Raw genomic sequence first — 20,897 nt, 5'->3', positions numbered from 1 at the left:
GTCCTAACCAGCGGGGGCCCTGATGGAACTTTGGAAAATGGATCACCTCCTGTAGGGCTCAGAAGTGGCCCCAAGAGAGCCTCCCTCGCACCCTCGCAGGGGGTGCTGTCTGGGCAGGTGGACTGCTGGATGGCTGAGAGTGGGCTGAGGGAGCCTCTGTGCAGCCTGAACCTGGCCCCCAGCTCATGCCCCAGGAAAGTCCCCTCATTCTGTGTGAGGTGGTTCCTGGCTGCCCCAGCTCCCTGGGTTCGGGAGCCAGGGGCTGCCTTCAGCCTCTGCCTTCCTGGAGAGCCTGCATCTGGCTGGCGGTGGAGACCTGGTGGGTGAGGGGCTGCGCAGTGTTCAGTAGCCTGCTCCTTCCTAAGGGAAAGCCTGGCCGGAAGAGTTGGCCCATCCCCATCCCGGGGTCCAGATACTTCCTCGCTGGCTGATTTCAAGCTGGTGTGGGGGACACGCATCCCCTCCCTCTATGCTGTTGGCACCTGCAGAGGCGACAGGTGTCAGTGGCCCCAAGAGCACTCAGTAGGGTGTCGTAAAGTAAGCGGGAAGTGATGAGGTTTCAACGTTTATTGCTTTTTTAGGCTGACTTACGTAGTTGTGTGTTTATACAGATTGGTCTTCAAGGATGACTTGGATAGCGGGCTCACAGCACTCTTGGAAGCATGACAGCCTGTTTTCGCTGGCGGCACAAGCCACCAGAACCTGCCTGCTGGAGGGTTTTGACAGTGATCAACCTTTTGTTTCGTCCGGTTTTCTCTAGGCAAACGAGGGAGCAGGAGACGCCCCCTGACTTCTTTTATTTCTCGGACTATGAGAGGCACAACGCGGAGATTGCTGCCTTCCACCTGGACAGGTGAGCCCTCCCGCCTGCGCCCTGGGTCTGAGCACCGTACGTGGGGGGGGGGGGTGTCCCCCCAACACCCGGCTGGGAGGGTCCTGTCATTACCCCGTTGTGCAGAATAGAAACTGAGGCAGGCCGTGCTGGTAACCATTGCCCTGCAGCGCAGAGGTGGGTCTGTCCTGTGATGGCCTATCCCAGAGAGTCATGCTGCGTACCCCACACCAAGGACAGTGCCGGGCGGGAGAGGACCCAGAGCAGCCAGTGACCTGGGCGGGCATGGCCCACCAGGGAGGGGGGGAGGAGTACGAGTGCTGGGAGTTTTAAGGCAGGGTGTTTCAGGATGTCAGCCCTGGGGCCATGTGAGACCGAGGGACACGAGTCTAGCACCCGCATCCCCCACCCCCCATCACCCGTCTCCTAGAATAGCCCTACCAAGCCGCTTGTGAATGCCCTTTCAGGGTCCACACCGCCTCTCACTGCTGGGGAGCTGGGCAGGGGGTGGTGAGTGGCCGTGTCATGAGCCTCTCAGCAGCCCCCCTGCCTGCCCAGAGCTGGGCACCCTCTAGGGGCAGTCATGGGCCTGGCTCCAGGGTCAGTTCCCAGAGTCCAGGGGATGGGGGACCCCACCTTGGAACGCAGAGAAAGGGGTTTTCATTCCTCACCAGCCCAGAGCTGGCCGGGGCACAGAGGTGAGACCCTCTCCCCGTCCCTTTCCTGCCAGGATCCTGGACTTCCGCCGGGTCCCGCCCGTGGCCGGCAGGATGGTCAACATGACAAAGGAGATCCGGGATGTGACGAGGGACAAGAAGCTGTGGAGGACCTTCTTCATCTCCCCAGGTAAGCTGCCCCTCGCCAGGCTTCCCACACACGTCACCACGAGCCTGCTTCCCTTTCCAAGATGGAGGAGAGAAACTGGGAAGAACTCTTGTGTGACCGAGCCCTCATCCTGACCCTGAGCGTGGTGCGCCCCCTGGGGGCTGGGCCACGCCACAGGACCCCGGGCTGCGTCGCCACTCCATGTCAGCCATTTCTGCAGGTTCTAGTGCACGCTTTCTGGGGATGTTGCTCAGTGTTCAGAAGTTAAGATAAAACATGACCATGTCCCCACACTCACCCCCGGGTTACCTGTCACCAGTGTCCTTCCACATGAGATGGCTGCTCTCCGGCTCTGTCTTGGACTAGTTCAGAGGCTCACTGAGGGACTGGTGTAGGGCCGGCAGAAAGGGCCGGCCTGTAGCTGCCAAGAGCACGTCGTGCCTGTGGCCACTTGGGCTGGAGAGCGTCCCTGTAGCCAGAAACGAGCCCATTCCGTGTGGGTCGCCCCCACACCCCGCGGATGGGGCCCGCCCGGAGGTCCCACACACAGGGCGCCCTGGGCACTGTGTCATCCCATGGCAGGCAGGCTTTGGGCCGTGCTACCACAGCAAAGGGACATACACATTAGTGAGCGCCAGCTGCATACCAGGCTCTACCACGTACCTGCTAGAGGGTTCCCCATTCGATTCCTAGGCAGGAGTGCGGGGGCACACTGTCTCCTCATCCCCCCTTGTGCGTGATTCTGTGGAGGCATGGCTGACACGCCGTCACTAGTAGCCAAGGGCAGAGTTCTGTGAATTTCGATGAGCAGAGAAGCCCCGGTCCCGTCCTGCTCCATCTCTCCAACGATGCGGTCTGTTCCTGGTCTCTGAGGGCTACTGAGCCTTTCCTACCGTTGTGCACAAGTGGGGGTGGCACACGGGTGTAACTTTGTCTCCCGGTGCCCAACGGCACCATGTCAAGAGTCCCCCGGGTTGTTGCTTGGTGTCCCGCGTGCTCGTCGGAGTCCTGTTGTTGTGTACGGACGCACCGCGATGGCTTATCCCGTCGTCTGCTGATGGGCCCTGGATACACGGGACTCAGTGACTTGCCCAAATGAAGGGGAGGAGCTGGAGTCTGAGTATCAAGCAAGACAAACAAACCAAGAAACTTCTCTATCTTGCTTTCTTGGTGCAGAGGGAGCTCCCTTCGGGCACCTGCCTCTGGGTCCAGGGGTGCTCGCCCGGGCGCGTGGCCGCCTCGCTGGGGGCTCGCAGGGAAGGGGCTGTGCACCTGGCAGCGTCCAGAACCCCACGACTGATGTCCCACAGGGGCGGCTAAAGGCTTGTGGATTCCTTCTTAGACACAAACCATGGAGCTGGTTCTCAGTCTGAGCGGGTGACGGCACGGGCCTGTCCCACTCCGGCGGTGTGCCGTTCTGTGTGCTGCAGCTGTCATGTTCCAGGTGCCACACGACAATCGCAGGGATGTGTGGTTTTCTTTAAAGCAGCAGAGTGGCAGGAGCGAGCTTTGACCTCGTTCTAGAAAACAAAGTCTGTTCAGACTCACTGGTAGCCTTGGTGCTTTGCCTGCCCTTCTAGAACCCTCCATTGCCACACTGCCCACAGAGCTTTGCTCGAGAACCAGGTGCATGTTGGAGACATTAATCGGTGGCGGACATCCCCTCCACCTCCAGGGGCCCGAGTGGTTCTGTCTGGGGTCAGTCAGGAAAGGGAAACGTGCCAGCAGCTGACAGGGGAGCTTGGCGCCGGCTGGGAGCTAGATGGGCGCGTGCGAGGTAGAGATGGCTTGACCCTCGGGCCTCACGGGTGAAGGGTTCTGGTGCAGAGTCACCTGTTTGCTGGGTCCTTGGCCCGTCTTCCCCCGAGGTCTCAGGTGTTGGAGGAGCTGGCCTTGGGGTGTGGGGAAGGCAGATTTTCCCAGCCAACCACCTCGATTATCGTCACTGAGATGAAAAAGGGCTCACATTCCTTCCTCCTGCTCGCCCGCTTCTGCCCAAGTGCAGGGCTGAACCAATGACCGCCCCCCTGCACCAGCCTCTGACTCGCTTGCTAGACCGGTGTCGACCCGGTCACCATATTCAGCATTCGACCCATGAGCATGTGCTGCTGGGGCCCTCGGTCAGGTGGGGACACTGAGGCACGAGGAGGGGAAGTCCCATACCAAGGTCATACCCCTGGGAAGCTCTTGGGGCCCTGCCCTGGCCGTTCCTTTAAAATCTTTTTTTTTTTTTTTTAAGATTTTCTTTATTTGACAGACAGAGATCACAAGTAGGCAGAGAGACAGGCAGAGAGGGAGAGGGAAGCAGGCTCCCCGCCGAGCAGAGAGCCTGACGCGGGGCTCCATTCCAGGACCCTGGGATCATGACCTGAGCCAAAGGCAGAGGCTTTAACCCACTGAGCCACCCAGGCGCCCCCTGGCCATTCCTTTAGAACAAGGCTTGGCTCTCTGGTGAGGACGCTATGCCCTCACAAAGCGCCTTTCTGTCCGAGCATTAACCTGTCTCACAGCAGCTTCTGCCCTTAGATGGCAGAGCCCAGGGCTCCAGCCCAGGGGATCAGATAAAGGTTACCCTCCTGAACAAGGAGCCGCCGCCTGGCCTGAGGCTTATGGTGCGTCAGTGGGACGTGGACGAACGTGTCGACACAGGCGAGCTCATAGACGGGTCCGTCCCACATTGTCCTGCTGCACTGGTTCTGGGATCACGAGGTCCCAGGGAGGCAGAGAGGCCGGTGATGCAGGCAGGGGCTCACTGTGCGCAGGCAGCACGGTGGGAGCCCCTGAGCTGCCTTCCTGTGTCCCCCAGTTGGCTGCTCACCAGCCACAGAGACCCTGCGTGGTCCAGAGAGGAGACCCCTTGTCTGGGAAGCTGGCCGTTTGCACCGCTGGGAAGGGGCCTGAGCGTGGTGGCCGCCATTCTGACCGCTGTGTCCCTACACACTTCAGACTCTTGAGAGCTCCCCCACCCACCGCAATCACAGAGTCACTGACCATAAGGACGTGAACCTCACCACTGTGTGCCCACAAGTGCCATAGCGTCCTGGACCAGTACGGGACACCTGGCCAGGCGTCTGGCAACAAATCAGCAAACTAGGCAGCAGGAGATGCACGCTAACCCTACATGACCCATGTTCCCTGCGATCTGAGCCCCGTACCGTAACGTTCACCCTCTTTTTGCAGCAACTAAACGACCAAGGCATTTCATTCTTGTGTTTTAAGTAGCGTGTCCATACCGCGTGGTTAAATGGAGTGACATTTGTTCTGCTTTATTTATTTTTTTAGAAGATTTTTATTTATTTATTTGACAGGCAGAGATCACAAGTAGGCAGAGAGGCAGGCGGAGAGAGAGGGAGGAAGCAGGCTCCCCGCTGAGCAGAGAGCCCGATGCGGGGCTCGATCCCAGGACCCTGAAATCATGACCTGAGCCAAAGGCAGAGGCTTTAACCCACTGAGCCACCCAGGCGCCCCTCCTTTATTTTTTTTATGAAGTTCATCATTTTGGAGGGTGCGGTTCTGCAGCTTCTAGTGCATTCGCGACGTGCCACGTCAGCACCTGTTCCAGAACGTTCTGTTCACCCCTGTTTGCCATCACCCCCCGGGGCCCCCCACCCCTGAACCCCCAGGGTTTCTGTGTGCCGTTGCCTATCTGGACGTTTCACACACACAATGCGACAGCGTGTGGCGTCTGTCACCGAGTGTCACGTTCACATGGATTGTCCCCGGGGAGGCTTCCTCCTGGGTAAACAGTGCACCCTGTTCTATGGAGGGACAGCCCCGGGGGGACAGCGGGGGGCCCCGCAGCTCTGTTCCCACGGGCCCTTGGTGCCGGGTGCTGCATGCACGCGTGCTTGCTTCCCTTGAGGGCAGCATTGCTCTGTCATGGGTCCTTCCACACTAGCTTTCAGACAGGCCACCAGCCTGGCTTCCACAGCAGCCACACCGTGTCCAGCCCAGTGGTACTGAAGCAGCTCCCGTGTCCCCATGCCCTCAGCAATACCCTTTAGTGTCTGTTCTCCCGACTGAAACTGGCTGGGGGTGTAGGAAACGGGGTCTCACCGTGGTCCCCGCGGCACTCCCCTAATGGCCAAGGTGGGGTCATGTCTGTGTTGGCTGTTTCTGTAGTTTCTTTAGGGGAAAATCTGCAGAACTCCTTGGCCCATTTACGAGTGGGGCTATTTATCTTAGTGGGTCGTAGGAGTTCTTAATGTGGGCTGCGTGCTAGACCCTTGTCAGAGCGGAGACTGGCAAGTGTTCTCTCCCGCCAGGAGCGTTATACTTTTTTCATGGGGAGAATGCCTCTTTTAAGCCACTGAGCATGGACTCTAGAATTTCAGTAGGTGTCAGTCCGAGATCCTAGTGCCAGCTCCCCCAGTTGTGTGGCCTCGGGCAGGTCAGCGCCCCTCTCTGGGCCTTAGCGTTCATACCACAGGCAGCACTGATTTGTGAGATCCGGTGGGAGAAAGTCAGGGAGCCTGGCTGGTCAGGTGGACGGTGTGGACTGGGCCTGGCCCATTGGGTGGATGGTGTGGACAGGGGCTTATCGGACAGACAGTGCAGACAGGGGCCCAGCCCATTGGGTGGACAGTGTGGACAGGGGCCCGTCAGACAGATGACGTGGTCGGGGCCCGGCTTATCAGATGGATGGTGTGGACAGGGGCCCATCAGGTAGATCGTGTGAATGGAGGCCCAGCCCGTTGGATGGATGGTGTAGACAGGAGCCCACCCCATTAGGCAGATGGTGTGGATGGGGGCCCAGGCCATTGGGCAGCCGGTGTGGATGAGGGTCCAACCCAGCGTGGATGGTGTGGATAGAGGCCCGTGGACAGACAGTGTAGACCGGGGACCATCAGATGGATGGTGTGGATGAGGGTTCAACCCAGTGTGGATGGTGTGGATAGAGGCCCGTGGACAGACAGTGTAGACCGGGAACCATCAGATGGACGGTGTGGATGGGGGCCCATTGCACAGATCGTGTGAATGGGGGCCTGTGGGGCAAACACTGTGGATGGGGGCCCAGCCTGTCCAGGCAGACAGTGGACAGGCCCAGTCTGTCAGGCAGACAGTGTGGACAGGGGCCCATTGGGTGGATGGTGTGGACGGGGGCCCGTGGGACCGATGGTGTTGAGGGGGGTCTAGCCCGGATGGGTGGTGTGGAGGGAGGCCTGTGGGGCAGATGGTTGAATGTGGCCCATGGGGTGGATGGTGTGGACGGGAGCCCATGGGACGGACAGTGTGGATGTGACCCATGGGACAGACGGTGTGGACTGGAGCCTGTGGGACAGACGGTATGGAGGGAGGAGGTCTAGCCTAGGATGGATAGTATGGATGGGATGGGAGTTCGGCCCCAAATGGACTGTGTAGACAGGGGCCCGTGGACAAATGGTATGGAGGGGGACCATGGGACGGACAGTGTGGACAGGTGTATGGCCCAGGATGGATGGTGCGGACGGGGGCCTGTAGGACCAACGGCGTGGACAGGGGCCCAGCCCAGGATGGATGGGGGGGCCCGTGGGACAGATGGTGTGGACATGGCCCGTAGGATGGACAGTGTGGACGGGGGCCTGTGGGACCGATGCCTGTGGGACAGATGGTGTGGACGGGGGCCCATGGGACAGATGGCATGGATGTGGCCAGTGGGGCAAACAGGGGCCTATGGGACAGATGGTGTGGATGGCGGTCTAGCCCAGGATGGACGCTGTAGATGGGGACCTGTGGGACAGACAGTGTGGACTGGGGCCCAGCCTGTCAGATGGATGGTGTGGATGGGGACATCGGGCAGACGGTGTAGACAGGGGCCTGGCCTGTTGGACGGACGCTGTGGACGGACACTGTGGATGGGGGCCTGTGGGGCAGATGGTGTAGACAGGGGGTTGTAGGACAGACAGCGTAGACGTGCCTCATGGGACAGACTGTAGACAGGGCTGGCATTAGGGCATTGCCCCCCTCACCTGTGTGCCTGTGTGTCCCCAGCCAACAACATCTGCTTCTACGGGGAGTGCTCCTACTACTGCTCCACGGAACACGCCCTGTGCGGGAAGCCGGACCAGATTGAGGGCTCACTGGCAGCCTTCCTGCCTGACCTGTCCCTGGCCAAGAGGAAGACGTGGCGGAACCCCTGGAGGCGCTCGTACCACAAGCGGAAGAAAGCAGAGTAAGTGTCAGGCAGGCCCTGCCATGCGGGGCCGCATCCTTCTGCTGGCATCGCGGGGGTCTCAGAGGCTTCTGCCCACTGTGCTCAGACGGGCCTCGGGCCTGCTGCCAGCCTCAGGCTGGAGGGAGTATCAGGAAAGGGGGGCACATGCAACTCTGCCTGCCCCCAGTGGGCGACACCGCCCCTCATGCATAGAAGGCAGGAAGGGCGGCCTCATTCTGGGAACCAGACGCATCCCCCACGTGGTGCCGCCGGCCCAGTGCAGGCTGGAAACACAGCCTCTCAGGACTGGAACTCTGCATTCGCTCCGTGCCTTTCTTGTCCCTGAAGACATGGCTGTGAAGGGGTCTCTGGGGTGCGGTGTCCAGGTCCTAACCCTCCAGAACCCTTGCATCTGGAGCGAACAGCAGCCTCCAGACATGGCTTGATCACCTCCCAACCCCCTGCTCCTGTTAATGCAGCCTCAGCTGGCAGCTCTGCTCTGTGGTGATCTTAATGAAGCCTCATGGTGGTGATCTTAATGCAGCCTCAGCTGGTGATCAGCCTCTGTGGTGATCTTAATGCAGCCTCAGCTGGCAGCTCTGCTCTGTGGTGACAGAGCAGAGCAGAGCAGAGCTGCCAGCTGAGGCTGCATTAACAGGAGCAGGGGGTTGGGAGGTGATCACCTCTCTCCACCCCAAGTCCTCACTGCAATAATCCCGCTGTGCTGAGCTGGTCTGGGCCTCCCTGTCCACCCAGAGGAGGAAACTGACCTGCTCACATGGGCTCCCCCACAGGTGGGAAGTGGACCCCGACTACTGTGAGGAGGTGAAGCAGACGCCCCCCTATGACAGCAGCCACCGTGTTCTGGACATCATGGACATGACCATTTTTGACTTCCTCATGGGTAAGTCAGCAGCCCGGGCTTCCACCGGGAGCGCCCACCCTGTGTGTGACCCAGCAGGGGTCAAGCCCCTGCTTTGCTCTGTCCCTTGGGCTCCAGGCTCAGAGGTAGAGAGTCGGCTCCTGAGATTTCAGCTTGCTTCTCTCCACAGGAAACATGGACCGCCATCACTATGAGACTTTTGAGAAGTTTGGGAATGAGACGTTTATTATCCACTTGGACAATGGAAGAGGGTGAGCCGCATTCTTACTCCTCCAGACCCAGGAGGACCAGGCTCTGAGTGGGGGATGGTGGCCGTCCCCCTCAGATGCTGTGTGTGTGATGCAGGGTGCTGGCCCTGGGTCTCCAGCTCCTGACGGCAGGAAGCATTGGTAGTGTTACTCCTCCTGGTCCCCAGGGTCACCCCTGTGTGCTGAGTCCTGCGATGTTCTCATGTTGCCCAGGAGAAACTGAGGCCCAGAGAGGCTGCTTGCCCAGAAAGGCTGTGAGGAGCACTTTGCCCATCACATAGTCACATGGGATTGGCTAACTGGGACATGTGACCCTCCCTACCCCACAAAGAGGGCCTGTGGCCACTGCATGCTGGGCCCTGGGCTGTCCTGGGCCACCGAGGAGAGCCGTCTGCTGGGTGGATGTGGGTACAGGGACCTGCCTTTCCCAAATAATTACTAGTGCTGGTGCTAGGACAAGTTGGCACCTGGCACCTGGACAGTTGGGTGTGGGGGCTGCGGACACCCAACTGCCAAGGACAGTACCATGGCCAGACCCTGGGGGCACCTTCTCTGCTTAGCCTGTCTCAGACCCCAGTACAGCAGCCAGAACACTAGGGTACTTTCAGGGACATGCCTCATCCCAGGGCCTGTGTCTGGTGCTGGGCACAGCAAAGACAAGACCACAGAGCCCAGGTGCTAGGGACACAGTGCCGGAGTGCTGGTGACAGCCAGGGGTGCTGGGGATCTAGTGTTGGTGTGCTAGGGAGAGCCAGCTGGAGGGCTGGAGACACTCAGCCGGGGATGCTGGGGCACAGTGCCGGGGTGATGGGGATAGTCAGCCAGGGGTACTGGGAACTCAGTGCTGGGATGCTGGGGACATTCATCCAGGGGTACTGGGGCACAGTTCTGGGGTGCTGGGGACACTCAGCTGGGGATGCTGGAACACAGTGCTGGGGTGATGAGGAGAATCAGCCAGGGGCACTGTGGACATGGTGCTGGGATGTTGGGGACACTAAGCCAGAGGTTCTTGGGACAATCAGCCAGAGGTGTTGGGGATACAGTGCTGGGGTGCTGGGGACACTCAGCCAGGGATCCTGGGGCACAGTGCCGGGGTGATGGGCACAGTCAACCAGGGGTACTGGGGACACAGTGCTAGGGACAGTCAGTTGTGGGAGCTGGGAACACATTGCTGGTGATAGCTGGAGATGCTGGGGACAGTCAGCAGGGAGCACTAGGGATATAGTTCTTGGGTACTAGGGACACTCAGTAGGGGTGCTGGGGCCACTCAGCCAGGGGTCTGGGGACAGTCAATCCAAAGTGCTGGGGCACAGTGCCAGGGGCACTGGGGACACTCCACTGGGCATACTGGGGGCACTCACCCAGGGGTGCTGGGGACAGTCAGCTATGGGAGCTGGGAACACCGTACTGGTGCCAGTCAGCCAGGGGCTGCTGGGGCACAGTGCCAGGTTGCTGAGGACACTCAGCCGGTGGCACTGGGGACAGTGTTGGCATGTTGGGGACACTCAGCCAGGTGTGCTAGGGAGAGTCAGTTGGGGGTGCTAGGGACACAGTGCCAGGATGCTGGGGCAAGTGCCAGAAGTACTGGGGATAGTCAGCCGGGGACCCTAGGACACACTGCTGGGTGCTGAGGACAGTCAGCCAGTGGCACTGGGGACACAGTGCTGGGATGCTGGGGACTCAGCTGGGGTGCTGGAGACACAGGGCTGGGTGCTGGGGACAGACAGCCAGGGGCACTGAGGACATATTGCTAGGGTGTTGGGGACACTCAGCCAGGGGTGCTGGGGACAGTCATCTGTGGGTTCTGGGAACACAGTGCTGGGGACACTCAGCCAGACGTGCTGGGTTACAGTGCCAGTGGTACTGGGGATACTCAGCTGGGGGTGCTGGGCATAGTATTGGGGGTGTTGGGACACTTAGCCACAGTGCTGGCTAAGTTCCTGCGAGGAACACTCAGCCAGGTGCTAGGTTATAGTGCCAGGTTATAGTTGGGGTCACTCAGCTGGGGGCACTAGGGACACAGTGCTGGGTGTGTTGGGACCCTAACCCAGGGGTGCTCGGCACAGTCAGGTGTCCTAGGGACACCCAGCTGGGGTGCTGGGGTCATAGTGCTAGGGACACTCCACTGGGGGGTGTGGGGACACTCAGCTGGGGTGCTAGGTTACAGTGCCGGGGGTGCTGGGACACTTAGCCATGGCACCGGGGACACAATGCTGTGATGTTGGGGACACTCAGCCGGGGTTGTTGGTGACAGCTGGCTGTGCTGGGGACACAGTGCTGGGGTACTAGGGACAGTGAGCTGAGGGTGATGGGCACAAGGCTGGGTGCTGGGGACACTCAGCCAGGGGATATGAGGCACAATGCCAGGATGGTGGGGAAAAAGTGCCAGCATGCTGGGGACACTCAGGAATGCTGGGGCACAGTGCTGAGGTGCTGGAGTCAGCCAGGGGTGCTGGGGACACAGTGCTAGGGACACTCCACAAGGGGGCGCTTGGGACAATCAGCCATGGGCATTGGGGACGCAACACCAGGGTGCTGGGGAGTCAGCTGGGGGTGTGGGGGACACTCAGCCGGGGATGCTGGGGCACGGTGCCAGGGCTGCTGGGGAGAGTCAGCTGTGGGCGCTGGGAACACAGTGCTGGTGACGGTCAGCTGAGGGCACTGGGGACCTAGTACGTGGTACTGGGGACAGTCAGCTGGAGGCACTGGCGTCAAAGTGCTGGTGGGCTGGGAACAGTCAGCCCAGGATGCTGGGCATATAGTTCTGGGGTACTGGGGACACTCAGCCAGGGGTGCTAGGAACAGTCAGTTGTGGGTACTGGGGCCATCAGCCAGGGGCACTGAGGACACGGTGCTGGGGTGATACAGGCAGTCAGCCAGGGGTGCAGGGGACACAGGACACAGTGCTAGGGTGGTGGAGATAGCCAGGGCGCTGGGGATACAGTGCTGGGATCCTGGGAATACTCAGCTGGGGGCGCTGGGGAGTCAGCCAGGGGTGCTGGGGACACTCAGCTGGGGGTGCTGGGGATCTAGTGCTGGGTTCTGGGGACAGTCAGCTGGGGACACTGGGGTCAAAGTGCTGGGGACAGTCAGCCAAGGGTGCTGGGCATATAGTTCTGGGGTACTGGGGACACTTAGCCGGGGTGCTAGAGACAGTCAGCTGGGGGTGCTGGGGCCACTCAGCCCGGGGCACTGGGGACAGTCGGGCAGGGGCACTGAGGACACGTGCTGGGGTGATGCAGTCAGCTGGGGGTGCAAGACACTCAGCTGTGGGTGCTGGGGTCATGGGCGGGGTGGTAGAGACAGCTGGGGGTGCTGGGGATGCAGTGCTGGGATCCTGGGGACACTCAGCCAGGGATAGTAGGGACAGTCAGCCAGGGATAGTAGGGACTGTCAGCCAGGGGTGCGGGACACAGTGCCGGAGTGGTGGAGACAGTCGGGGGCACTGGGGAGAGTCAGCCAGAGGTGCTGGGGTCGGCCAGCTGGGGGCGCTGGGAACACAGTGCTGGGATGTTGGGGGCACTAGGCCGGGGGTGCTGGGGACACTCAGCCGGGGGTGCTAGGGACACAGTGCTGGGGATACTCCGCCGGATGGTGATGGGGGCACTCAGCCAGGAGTGCTGGGGCACAGTGTCGGGGGTGCTGGGGCACAGTGCCAGGGGTACTGGGACACTAAGTCGGGGTGCTGGGGATACAGTGCAGGGGGTGTTTGAGACAGCTGTGGGAGCTGGGAACACAGTGCTGGTGACAGCCAGCGGGTGCTGGGGACACTCAGCCAGGGGTGCTAGTTACAGTGCCGGGGTGGGGGACAGGCAACCGAGGGTGTTGGGACACTCAGCCAGGGTGATGGGGAAAGTCAGCTGGGGGTGCTAGGGACACAGTGCTGGGGTGCTGGTGATAGGCAACGGTGTTGGGGACACTCAGCAGGGATGCTAGGGGTAGTCAGCAGGGGGTGCTGGTGATAGGCAACTGTGATGGGGACACTCAGCCGATGTTGCTGGGGACAGTGCTGGGGTGGTGGAGACAGCCAGAGGCGCTGGGGACACAGTGCTGGGTACACTCAACTGAGAGCACTGGGGACACTCACCCAGTGTGCTGGGACACTCACCTGGGGGTGCTAGGGACACAGTGCTGAGGACAGTCCACTGGGGGTGCTGGGGACACTCAGCCAGGGGGCTGGGGCACAGTCCTGGGTAATGGGGACAGTTAGCTGGGGCGTTGTGGACACAAAGCCGGGACTTGGGGGACAGCAGTGTCTTGGAGACACACTGCCCCATCTCCATGGCTGTGGCTCTCCAGTAGGGCACACAGGGCGCTGCCCGCTACAGGGCTGGGGTCCCCCATGGAGTGCCCTGTTGCAGGCTCTGCACACAGGTGTCCTGTGTGTCGTGTCCCCAACAATTCTGTGCTTCCTTGGCAGGTTTGGGAAGTATTCCCATGATGAGCTGTCCATTCTGGTGCCTTTACAGCAGTGCTGCAGGTATGGCGCCCCACTCTGCGTCCCCCCGCCCCCCGGGGAGCCCTCAGTCCAGCCACAGATTGGGCAGAGGCCCCCAGCCCCACTCCCACAGCCTGGCAGCATGCAGCCCAGCACCCGGAGCCCGAGTTGTGGCATCCCCAGCCCCTCCCGGCTCATGTCTCAGGCCAGCCGTGATGGCCCCCATCACAGATGAAGACACTAGGGCTCAGACTGGCGTCCTGCCCCCCCAGCACTCTGTGCCCCTCGCTGCCACCCTCTTTGGGGCTCCCCCCCCATACCTCTTCCCTTTACGGGTGGGGAACCAAGCCATGGGGCAGAACCAGGAGCTCCCTGCCCGGGGAAGGTGTGTGGGGCTGAGCTGGGCTCAGTCTCCCGGATGCATGGGCCATCCTCCCCGCCCTGCGTCTGCCTGGAGTGTCGGGTCCCTGCGGGCACTGCCAGGCCTCCCGTGGCCACCTGCTCGGGTGGACCCTTACTGCAGTGCCTCCGGGAGGCAGGGACCCGCCTGGGACTGCCCCTGGCTTGGTGCCGGTGTCCCCTGTGCCCAGGCCCCAGAGGCTGGGGCCTGACCTGTCTCTCCCCGGCAGGGTCCGGAAGTCCACCTACCTTCGGCTGCAGCTCCTGGCCAAGGAGGAGTACCGGCTGAGCCTGCTGATGGCAGAGTCCCTGCGCAAGGACCGCGTGGCCCCCGTCCTGTACCGGCCGCACCTAGAGGCGCTGGACCGGCGGCTGCGCATCGTGCTGCAGGCCATTGGGGACTGCGTGGAGAAGGACGGGCCGCACAGCGTGCTGGAAGACGACCTGGATGCCGAGCACAGAGCGCCCCCCGGCAGGTAGTGACCGAGAGCCGCCGGCCTGCCGTGGAGGAGGGACACGTGTGTCCACGCTGTGATTCGGAGACTGCGGGAACAGATGGACCGCTCCGTGGGTCAGGCACCGCAGGCCCCACGGGACTCACGGTGTCCGCTTTGAGACCGGAGAAGGCTGGGGAGGGGGCGCTCTGTGCTCATGGACAAGGCGGCCTGGCGGCGGGGGCCACCCACCCTTCTATATGGGAAGGAAGCCTTTACTGACTATTTTGTATTTATACTTGGTGTCTATGTATATAAATAGAGCGACACCTTGCAGACCCCAGACCACCCACCAAATGCACACGTGGGGGCCGTGCCCCCTGGGGCCGGCCTCTCCTGCCAGGTGTGCTCACTCTGGACCTAACTTGAAACAGACTCCCACCTGTCCTCCCTCCTGGGAGGCCCGCGGCCAGACGGCTCACGGTCTCGGCCCGGTGCACGGCGGGGCTCCCGACGGCGCCATAGGCTGGTCGGCGGGCAGACTCCCAGTTTCAGAGTGACGTCAGTGACCACGTCTTCCGTTTCTCAGAGCCACCCGGCAGCGCCTGGGACCTCCCTTGGCGGCCCAGGGTGCTGCTCGTCTCCTGACTTCGCTTTGATCATTGGTGCAAAGACATCACACGGGCTCCTTCAAGGGCCTCGGCAACAGGCTGAATTTTGCAACATTTTTGTGGAATAGTTTGCAATGTGGTAAAAGTGCAATAAAAATAGAGCAAATGTATGCTGGGGTCTGGGCCCCTCACGCCCTGAGCTCAGCAGCCACCCGGCCTCCCTCCACATAGGTCAGGCCTGGAAGAGGGCAGAGCCAGGCTCATCTTCCAAGGTCCAAGGGGCTGTGGCTGGGAGGCAGGAGGTGGGGGAAGCTCCCTGTCCCACTCCTGGTGTGGCTGACCAAGCTGGGCAGGGGGTCCCTGAAGACATGGGCCAGTCCCAGAGGGCAGCATCACATCTACACAGCCCAGGTGTGCCCAGTGGAGCCAGGAGAAGTCCGGCCCTGTAGGCCGCAGGGCCTGAATCTTGCTGGGAGGCCTGCCTGGGGGCTCCCCGAGATTGTTGCCTGCAGGGGCTCAGTGTGGGCACGGGGCACCGTGACAGGCCAGCCCCAGGGGTTCCAAGGGGAGGACACTGCTGAGCACTGACATAAACCCCAGAGAGTCCCAGGGAGCAGAGAGTCCTGCGTATCAGAGCCCTGGCCACCTCCAGGGCTTCCAGCCCCTCTGGTGCCCCAGGACCACTGGTTTCTGTGCACCTGGCTCCACGCAAAGCTGCCACCACAAATTATTCCTGGTCTCTAAGGCAAAACAGCAAGGTTCATCTTGTTTTCCTCATTTCACAGGTGGGGACACGGAGGCTCAGGGAGGGGCTGACATATAGCACAAAAGTCAGTTTAGGTTTCCAGAATGGCCAAGCCGTTGCCTGCCAGGCGGAGGGGGTACGGCCCACAGCAGAACCACAAAGGGACCTCAGGCTACCAAGGAAGTAAATGGGGGGGATGATAAAGTGAACCCCAAAGGCAGCCCCCATCAGTAACCCACCTGGCACTCACTTCCCACCCAGCACTCCCCTGGTAACACCACTGGCTCAGGCGTCCCTGCCCCTTCCTGCCTGTGGCTGTACCTGCGTACCTATGGCCTCACCCCACCCCCAGCCTCCTGCTGGGCCCCTGTCCCTGCTGCACGGGGAACAGGTAAGTACCTGGAGGAGGACCTGACGAGGTCCACGATCAGAAGCAGCCAGTTCTGCTGCCGGGAGAGCGTACCCCCCAGCCTCCTCCCAGGCTGCCCCAAGAGAACAGAGGGACTCTGAAGCCTGGACTGCTGTCCTTACCCCCCAGGTCCCCAGTCCATGTGCCACGGGTCCAATGGTGCTCACTGGGTGGCTGGGCTGCTGGAGGCAGGCCGGAGGGCCCGCTGTTGACCTCGACGGACCCTGGAGGTTTGCAGGGTGGTGAGGGGGACACACGGCCAACTCCCATGTGCGGCTCCAAATAACAGGGATGGCAAAGGGACAGAGGAGATGGAAATCCTGGGGCAGGGCCATGTGCAAAGACAGGTCTCCCGAGCTCCTGAGTGGAGGCCCGACCTCCAATGTGCCAGCATTCACAGACGGACCTTCAAGGAGGCAATTCAAGTTGAAGGTGGGGCAATCCCCCAGGACTGATGTCCTTGCAGGAGGAGGAAGCACCCCTGCAGATCGCCCCCGGCACACGCAGGGGCAGGCCACACGGGGCGGGCCACGTGGGGACAAGCAGGAGACCTCACCAGGAGCCAGCCCGGCCCCTGGTCTTCAGAGTCCACCCTGCGGACAGTGAGAGAACATGACGCCCGTGTGTCCGCGGCCCCGCGCAGGAGCTCTGAAGCAGCGCCCGCGGCACGGTGGGACATCCACATCTGGGCTTTTCCCTCGGGTCCCAGCACAGGACTCCCAGGTCTTTTGGAGCTGCCTGAGCAAAGGGAGGAGGAGGAAAGCAGGGGGAGGCCAGTGACAGGGCTGGCCAGGAAGAGCATTGTAAGCAAGCACGCAGTGGTCACCCAGATTCATGTCAGAACCTGTCTCTGGGACCTGGAGTCCAATCAAACCAAACCATTCCCCGGCGCACCCACGGCTGTGGGAGAGAACTCAGAACCAACACCCAGACCACCCTTCCCTCCGGGGACTCCAGTGAAAGCTCATGGGGTGCCAAGAGGCCAGAGCGGAGGGAGCAGGTCCCGAGCAAGCAGGAGAAAAAAGGGCTTCCCACTCAACTCCTCTTGGTGCAAGTCAGCTTTCCCGGGACCCTTACCCACCCGTCCAGCCGTCAGACCAGAGAGCATCTCACCAGAGGTGGCTAGGGGAAAGTGCGGGCAAGAACTCAAACAAAACCCCCCTCAGTCGGCCTGGGAACTCCTTCTGGAGACTCGAGGGGCAGGGAGGGGGGCAGGCAGCACCCTGCCCGAGGCCATGGGGGACAACATGCGTGCAGAGGGGCAATGCAGGTGGGTGGGCACCGCCTCATTTCCCAGCCCCTCCCCAGAAGTCTGAGATGCATGAAGGACAAAGGACACCCCCCATGGCTCAAAAGAAGGATGACAAAGGTGCCTCACAAACTGCAGGCCCTCCCGGGTGCACCCTCTGGCTCCCCGGGCCAGCTGGGAGGAACTTGAATGCACAGACAGACCACGGGGGCCAGAGCCTCAGAGGCCAAGCGCCCGGGCAGAGCCTTCGGCAGGCTCCCAGGCGGTCCAGCCGCAAAGCCTCACCCCAGCGGCTTCCACTGTCACCCAGATCACAGAGCCACCCCCACGCATCCATCCCAAATCCTGACCAGTTTCCGAAGAACATTCCGCTCCTCCCAGCACCCCACCCAGAGGGACCTTAACAGAAGAGGCGAGCAAAGAAGGTTGCAAGCAACCTCTGCCTGGGTGTGGTGTGTGGGGAGTGAAGGCAGACAAAAGAGCAGAATCCCAAAGCCCCCCCACGTGGGGAGGAGCTGCCCATATGCACGGAGGGAACTTTCTTACTCTTCACGGCATTTGGAAGGAAGGGTTCAGAGCTGGCTGGGACCTGCCCACCTGGGAAGTGGGAACAGCGTCCATTCTATCTCACAGGGTAAGGACAGCTCCTGGCCTGCTGGTTTTTAAGGGTCAAATGGGGTGAAGCTGTGAAAGGGGTCAGCTGCCGGGTGGGGTCTGGTGGGGTCCACACTGGGGCCTCGGCCCAGATCAGGCTAGGCTGCTGTGCCCACCCGAGGCCCCTGGTGTGGCCATCCCTGTGGGTCGCAGGGCTTTAAGAGGCAACTTCTCTTCACCAGGCTGACTGCTGTAGCCAGATATGTCCTGTGGCCACCATCAGCCAGGAAAGGCCCCCCACCCGACCCCACCCCACCCCGGGGTGGGGTGGGCACCAGAAACACTGCCCAAGACTGGTCCACTTGCACCACCTAGAGGAGAGCCCCAGAAAAGCAAGAGCCACACTGCAGGGCCCAAGGACCACCCCCAAATTCAACTCTCGGAAAGTCGGTCCAGACGGTAAATGTCTGCTCTTAGCCTAAGCCACTAGTTTGGAGTGGCTTGTTATGCAGCACACGGAACAAAATGCACCTGTCAAGACTTTTGTATGAACTTCAAGAACATCTCCATCCATTCACAGTTGCTCCAAGCTCACTTGCTAGGAGCAGAAGATCAGCCTGACTCCATTTCTATATCCTAGCTATTCCTGTTTCTACTGAGCTACTGCACAGGTCCTTGCAATGAGCAAAACACAGGTCGGTTTGCTCTCCTATGTTGTTTGTGAGACAGACTGCACACTCTGCTATATGCCTGCTGCCCGTGGCCTGCCTCCCCTCGAGAAGCAGGCCTTCCTCTTACTAGGACCTTGGCCCCGCTATAGAGGGTCCCAAGCCCTTGTGAGCCTCAGTCATTAGCTTGATCCACGGGATCTCCGTGGGTAGGAGTGAGTGTGAGGCAGGGACAGAGTGCAAGGGGGCAGTCTCCCCACCCCATCTGGGGGCAGGATTTACATAATTAGCTTCGTTCTTTCATTGGTCATTCATCACACCGAAGTGTAGGGTTCTGGAAAGGCATGTTTAAATATTTGTGAATGCCCTGTTTTGCTTCTGATTTTAAAAGAGCCATGATTGCTGGCCAAGAAGAAATCCCAAGATACTAACTGCCTCCATTTACCTTGGCTGCCAAGAGCGCACACTCAGCCACAGCCATCAGAAGCTTATTCTAATGCCTATCGTGTTGGTTTGGAAAAGTGACATGGATGTGATTTTTAGATTTCTTCTTAATTCTCCCCATGCGTCACTCATGGAAAGTTTGGGAGCAAAAGAACCAAATTTCCCCTCGGAGCTCCAAGGGAGCTCCAGCCAAATCACTGTGGGAAAAGACTAGGACCTTTCCTCCGTGGGAGCTGTTGCACACTTGCCCAGCTGGAGAACTTCTCACAAGGTCTGGAACACGGCGCGCTCCGCCAACGCCGGCCCAGCACAAGCAAGCCTTGGAGGCCTCTGCTCTTTAAGGTTCTGGTTTGATTTTTAAGGAAACTGGGCATTAATAAATCTATATGCCCAAATTAGCAAATGATTATCCACATAAGGAGTTTCCTGAAAGTATTTACATTTAAAAGACGACTTATAAATGAGTTCTGATTCGTTCAATATCCTGTAAGGTTAAAAATCAAGTTCTTGAAGAATGTTCTATGTTAGCTGTTTTGCGAACAGTTCCCACTTTCAGAAATCGAAACTGAATATTCAGCGTGTGGACGGAGTCTGCTTCTGAACGACTGAATTACCGGTGGTTTCTATTTTCATACCTTTCTCTGTTTTATACACTTTCTGGAACAGACACAGCCTTTAATTAAACAACACAGCAGGGTCCAAGCAAGCCGTGACTTGGCGTAACAGAGAGTGTCTGAAGGTCCCCGTGTTCCCATCCTTTCCCCATCCTCTTTCCCGCTGCTCCAAACATAAAAACAGATTGTTTATCAAGACCAGAATTTTCTTCTTGCCATTTAGGAAAGCATCCCAACCGGTAGGAGTCACCGCTGCCCTTTTGATATCTGTGAGTGGCACCGCATGGCCAGTTTGGGTGGGCAGGTGAGAACCACCGATGGGCTGGCGTGGAGACCCTTCCCGAGGGCTGGTGGCCCCGGGCATCTCCTCCATGTGCCTGTGCCACGTCTCCGCCCAGCCTCCCGGCCACACATTCGGACATCCGGAGTCTCCATCACCTTCCTGGAGGGTCTGAGTTCGAATCCTCTCCCTGCCACACACAGGGGGCGTCACACAGGCGAGACCCCGTGGAATGGAATCAACCAGACGTGTCCAACTCGAGGGACCGTCCCGAGAGGTGAACCAGTCGGTGTATGTAAAAACATCTCAGAACCTTCCTGACTCTATTTGCTACTGACACCACTGTGTTCAGTAGAATTTCAAGGACATTTCTGCCTAAAAATCAGAGAAGCCTTCTCACTTGCCAGGCCCCATATTAATAAGTTCATTTTAAAGTAATTCAGATAAATGTTCCAGAAGTCTAAGGAACTAAAATTCATTAGGCTTGTTTTTGAACCGACCAACCGGTACTTCCTCCTGATCCGAGGGAACCGTGTGGAGGTCCCATCCTTTCATGCTTTACTCGCCCGCCTAGCCCCTGCGACCTCACTGGGAGAGTCCAGGACGGGACCAACCGAAACCTCAGAGGGGGTGAGGGACCCGGCCTGCACTCCCCTGCCCAGGTGGCCTGACCAGACTGTCCCCTGCTGCCACCCCCCCCAATCCCTGCCAGGACGCCAAGGCCCCTGCTGACCTCTCCCGGGGGCTGTGCCCTCTCCTGCCCGTCCGTGTCTGGCTTCAGCATCTCCTCCTCCTTGGCCACATGCCACACTGGCCACAGGCAGCTCCTGTCAGCTCGGACAGGCTGCTTGTCCTCTTGGTGGGTTTCAAAGCAGCTGGCAGGTGCCTCGTGCTGGGTTCCGGGTCCAGAGGAAGCTCCCACGGATCAACCAGAACCAGACTAGGGACCCGGCACCCCGACAAGGTCTCAGATCCAGCGGCTCTGAAGGTGATCGGCTTGCACCCACAAACACAGACTCCAGCAGAACCAGCCATCCCATTGAATGTGTCTACTGGCTTTACACAGAAGCAAGATTCCACCAGGGGCGTCA

At 60.1% G+C, this 20,897-nt stretch overlaps 1 protein-coding gene across 1 annotated transcript in view; it reads left to right on the top strand.

The window, feature by feature from the left end:
- FAM20C (FAM20C golgi associated secretory pathway kinase) overlaps nt 1-14,973 on the top strand; it is a 36,647-nt gene extending 21,674 nt beyond the window's left edge. Inside the window, exons 4-10 of the mRNA XM_013047777.2 lie at nt 761-853; nt 1,563-1,678; nt 7,628-7,808; nt 8,585-8,694; nt 8,843-8,924; nt 13,342-13,401; nt 13,989-14,973. Coding sequence (XP_012903231.1) covers nt 761-853; nt 1,563-1,678; nt 7,628-7,808; nt 8,585-8,694; nt 8,843-8,924; nt 13,342-13,401; nt 13,989-14,238 — 892 coding nt within the window. The 3' untranslated portion in view covers nt 14,239-14,973. The remainder of the gene's footprint in view (nt 1-760; nt 854-1,562; nt 1,679-7,627; nt 7,809-8,584; nt 8,695-8,842; nt 8,925-13,341; nt 13,402-13,988) is intronic.
- Nucleotides 14,974-20,897: the final 5,924 nt, after the last annotated feature.

Source organism: Mustela putorius, unplaced genomic scaffold (assembly GCF_011764305.1).
Source record: "Mustela putorius furo isolate JIRA1106 unplaced genomic scaffold, ASM1176430v1.1 tig00000139_pilon_pilon_pilon, whole genome shotgun sequence".
Taxonomy (NCBI): Eukaryota; Metazoa; Chordata; class Mammalia; order Carnivora; family Mustelidae; genus Mustela; species Mustela putorius.
This window is presented reverse-complemented; position numbering and strand designations above follow the sequence as displayed.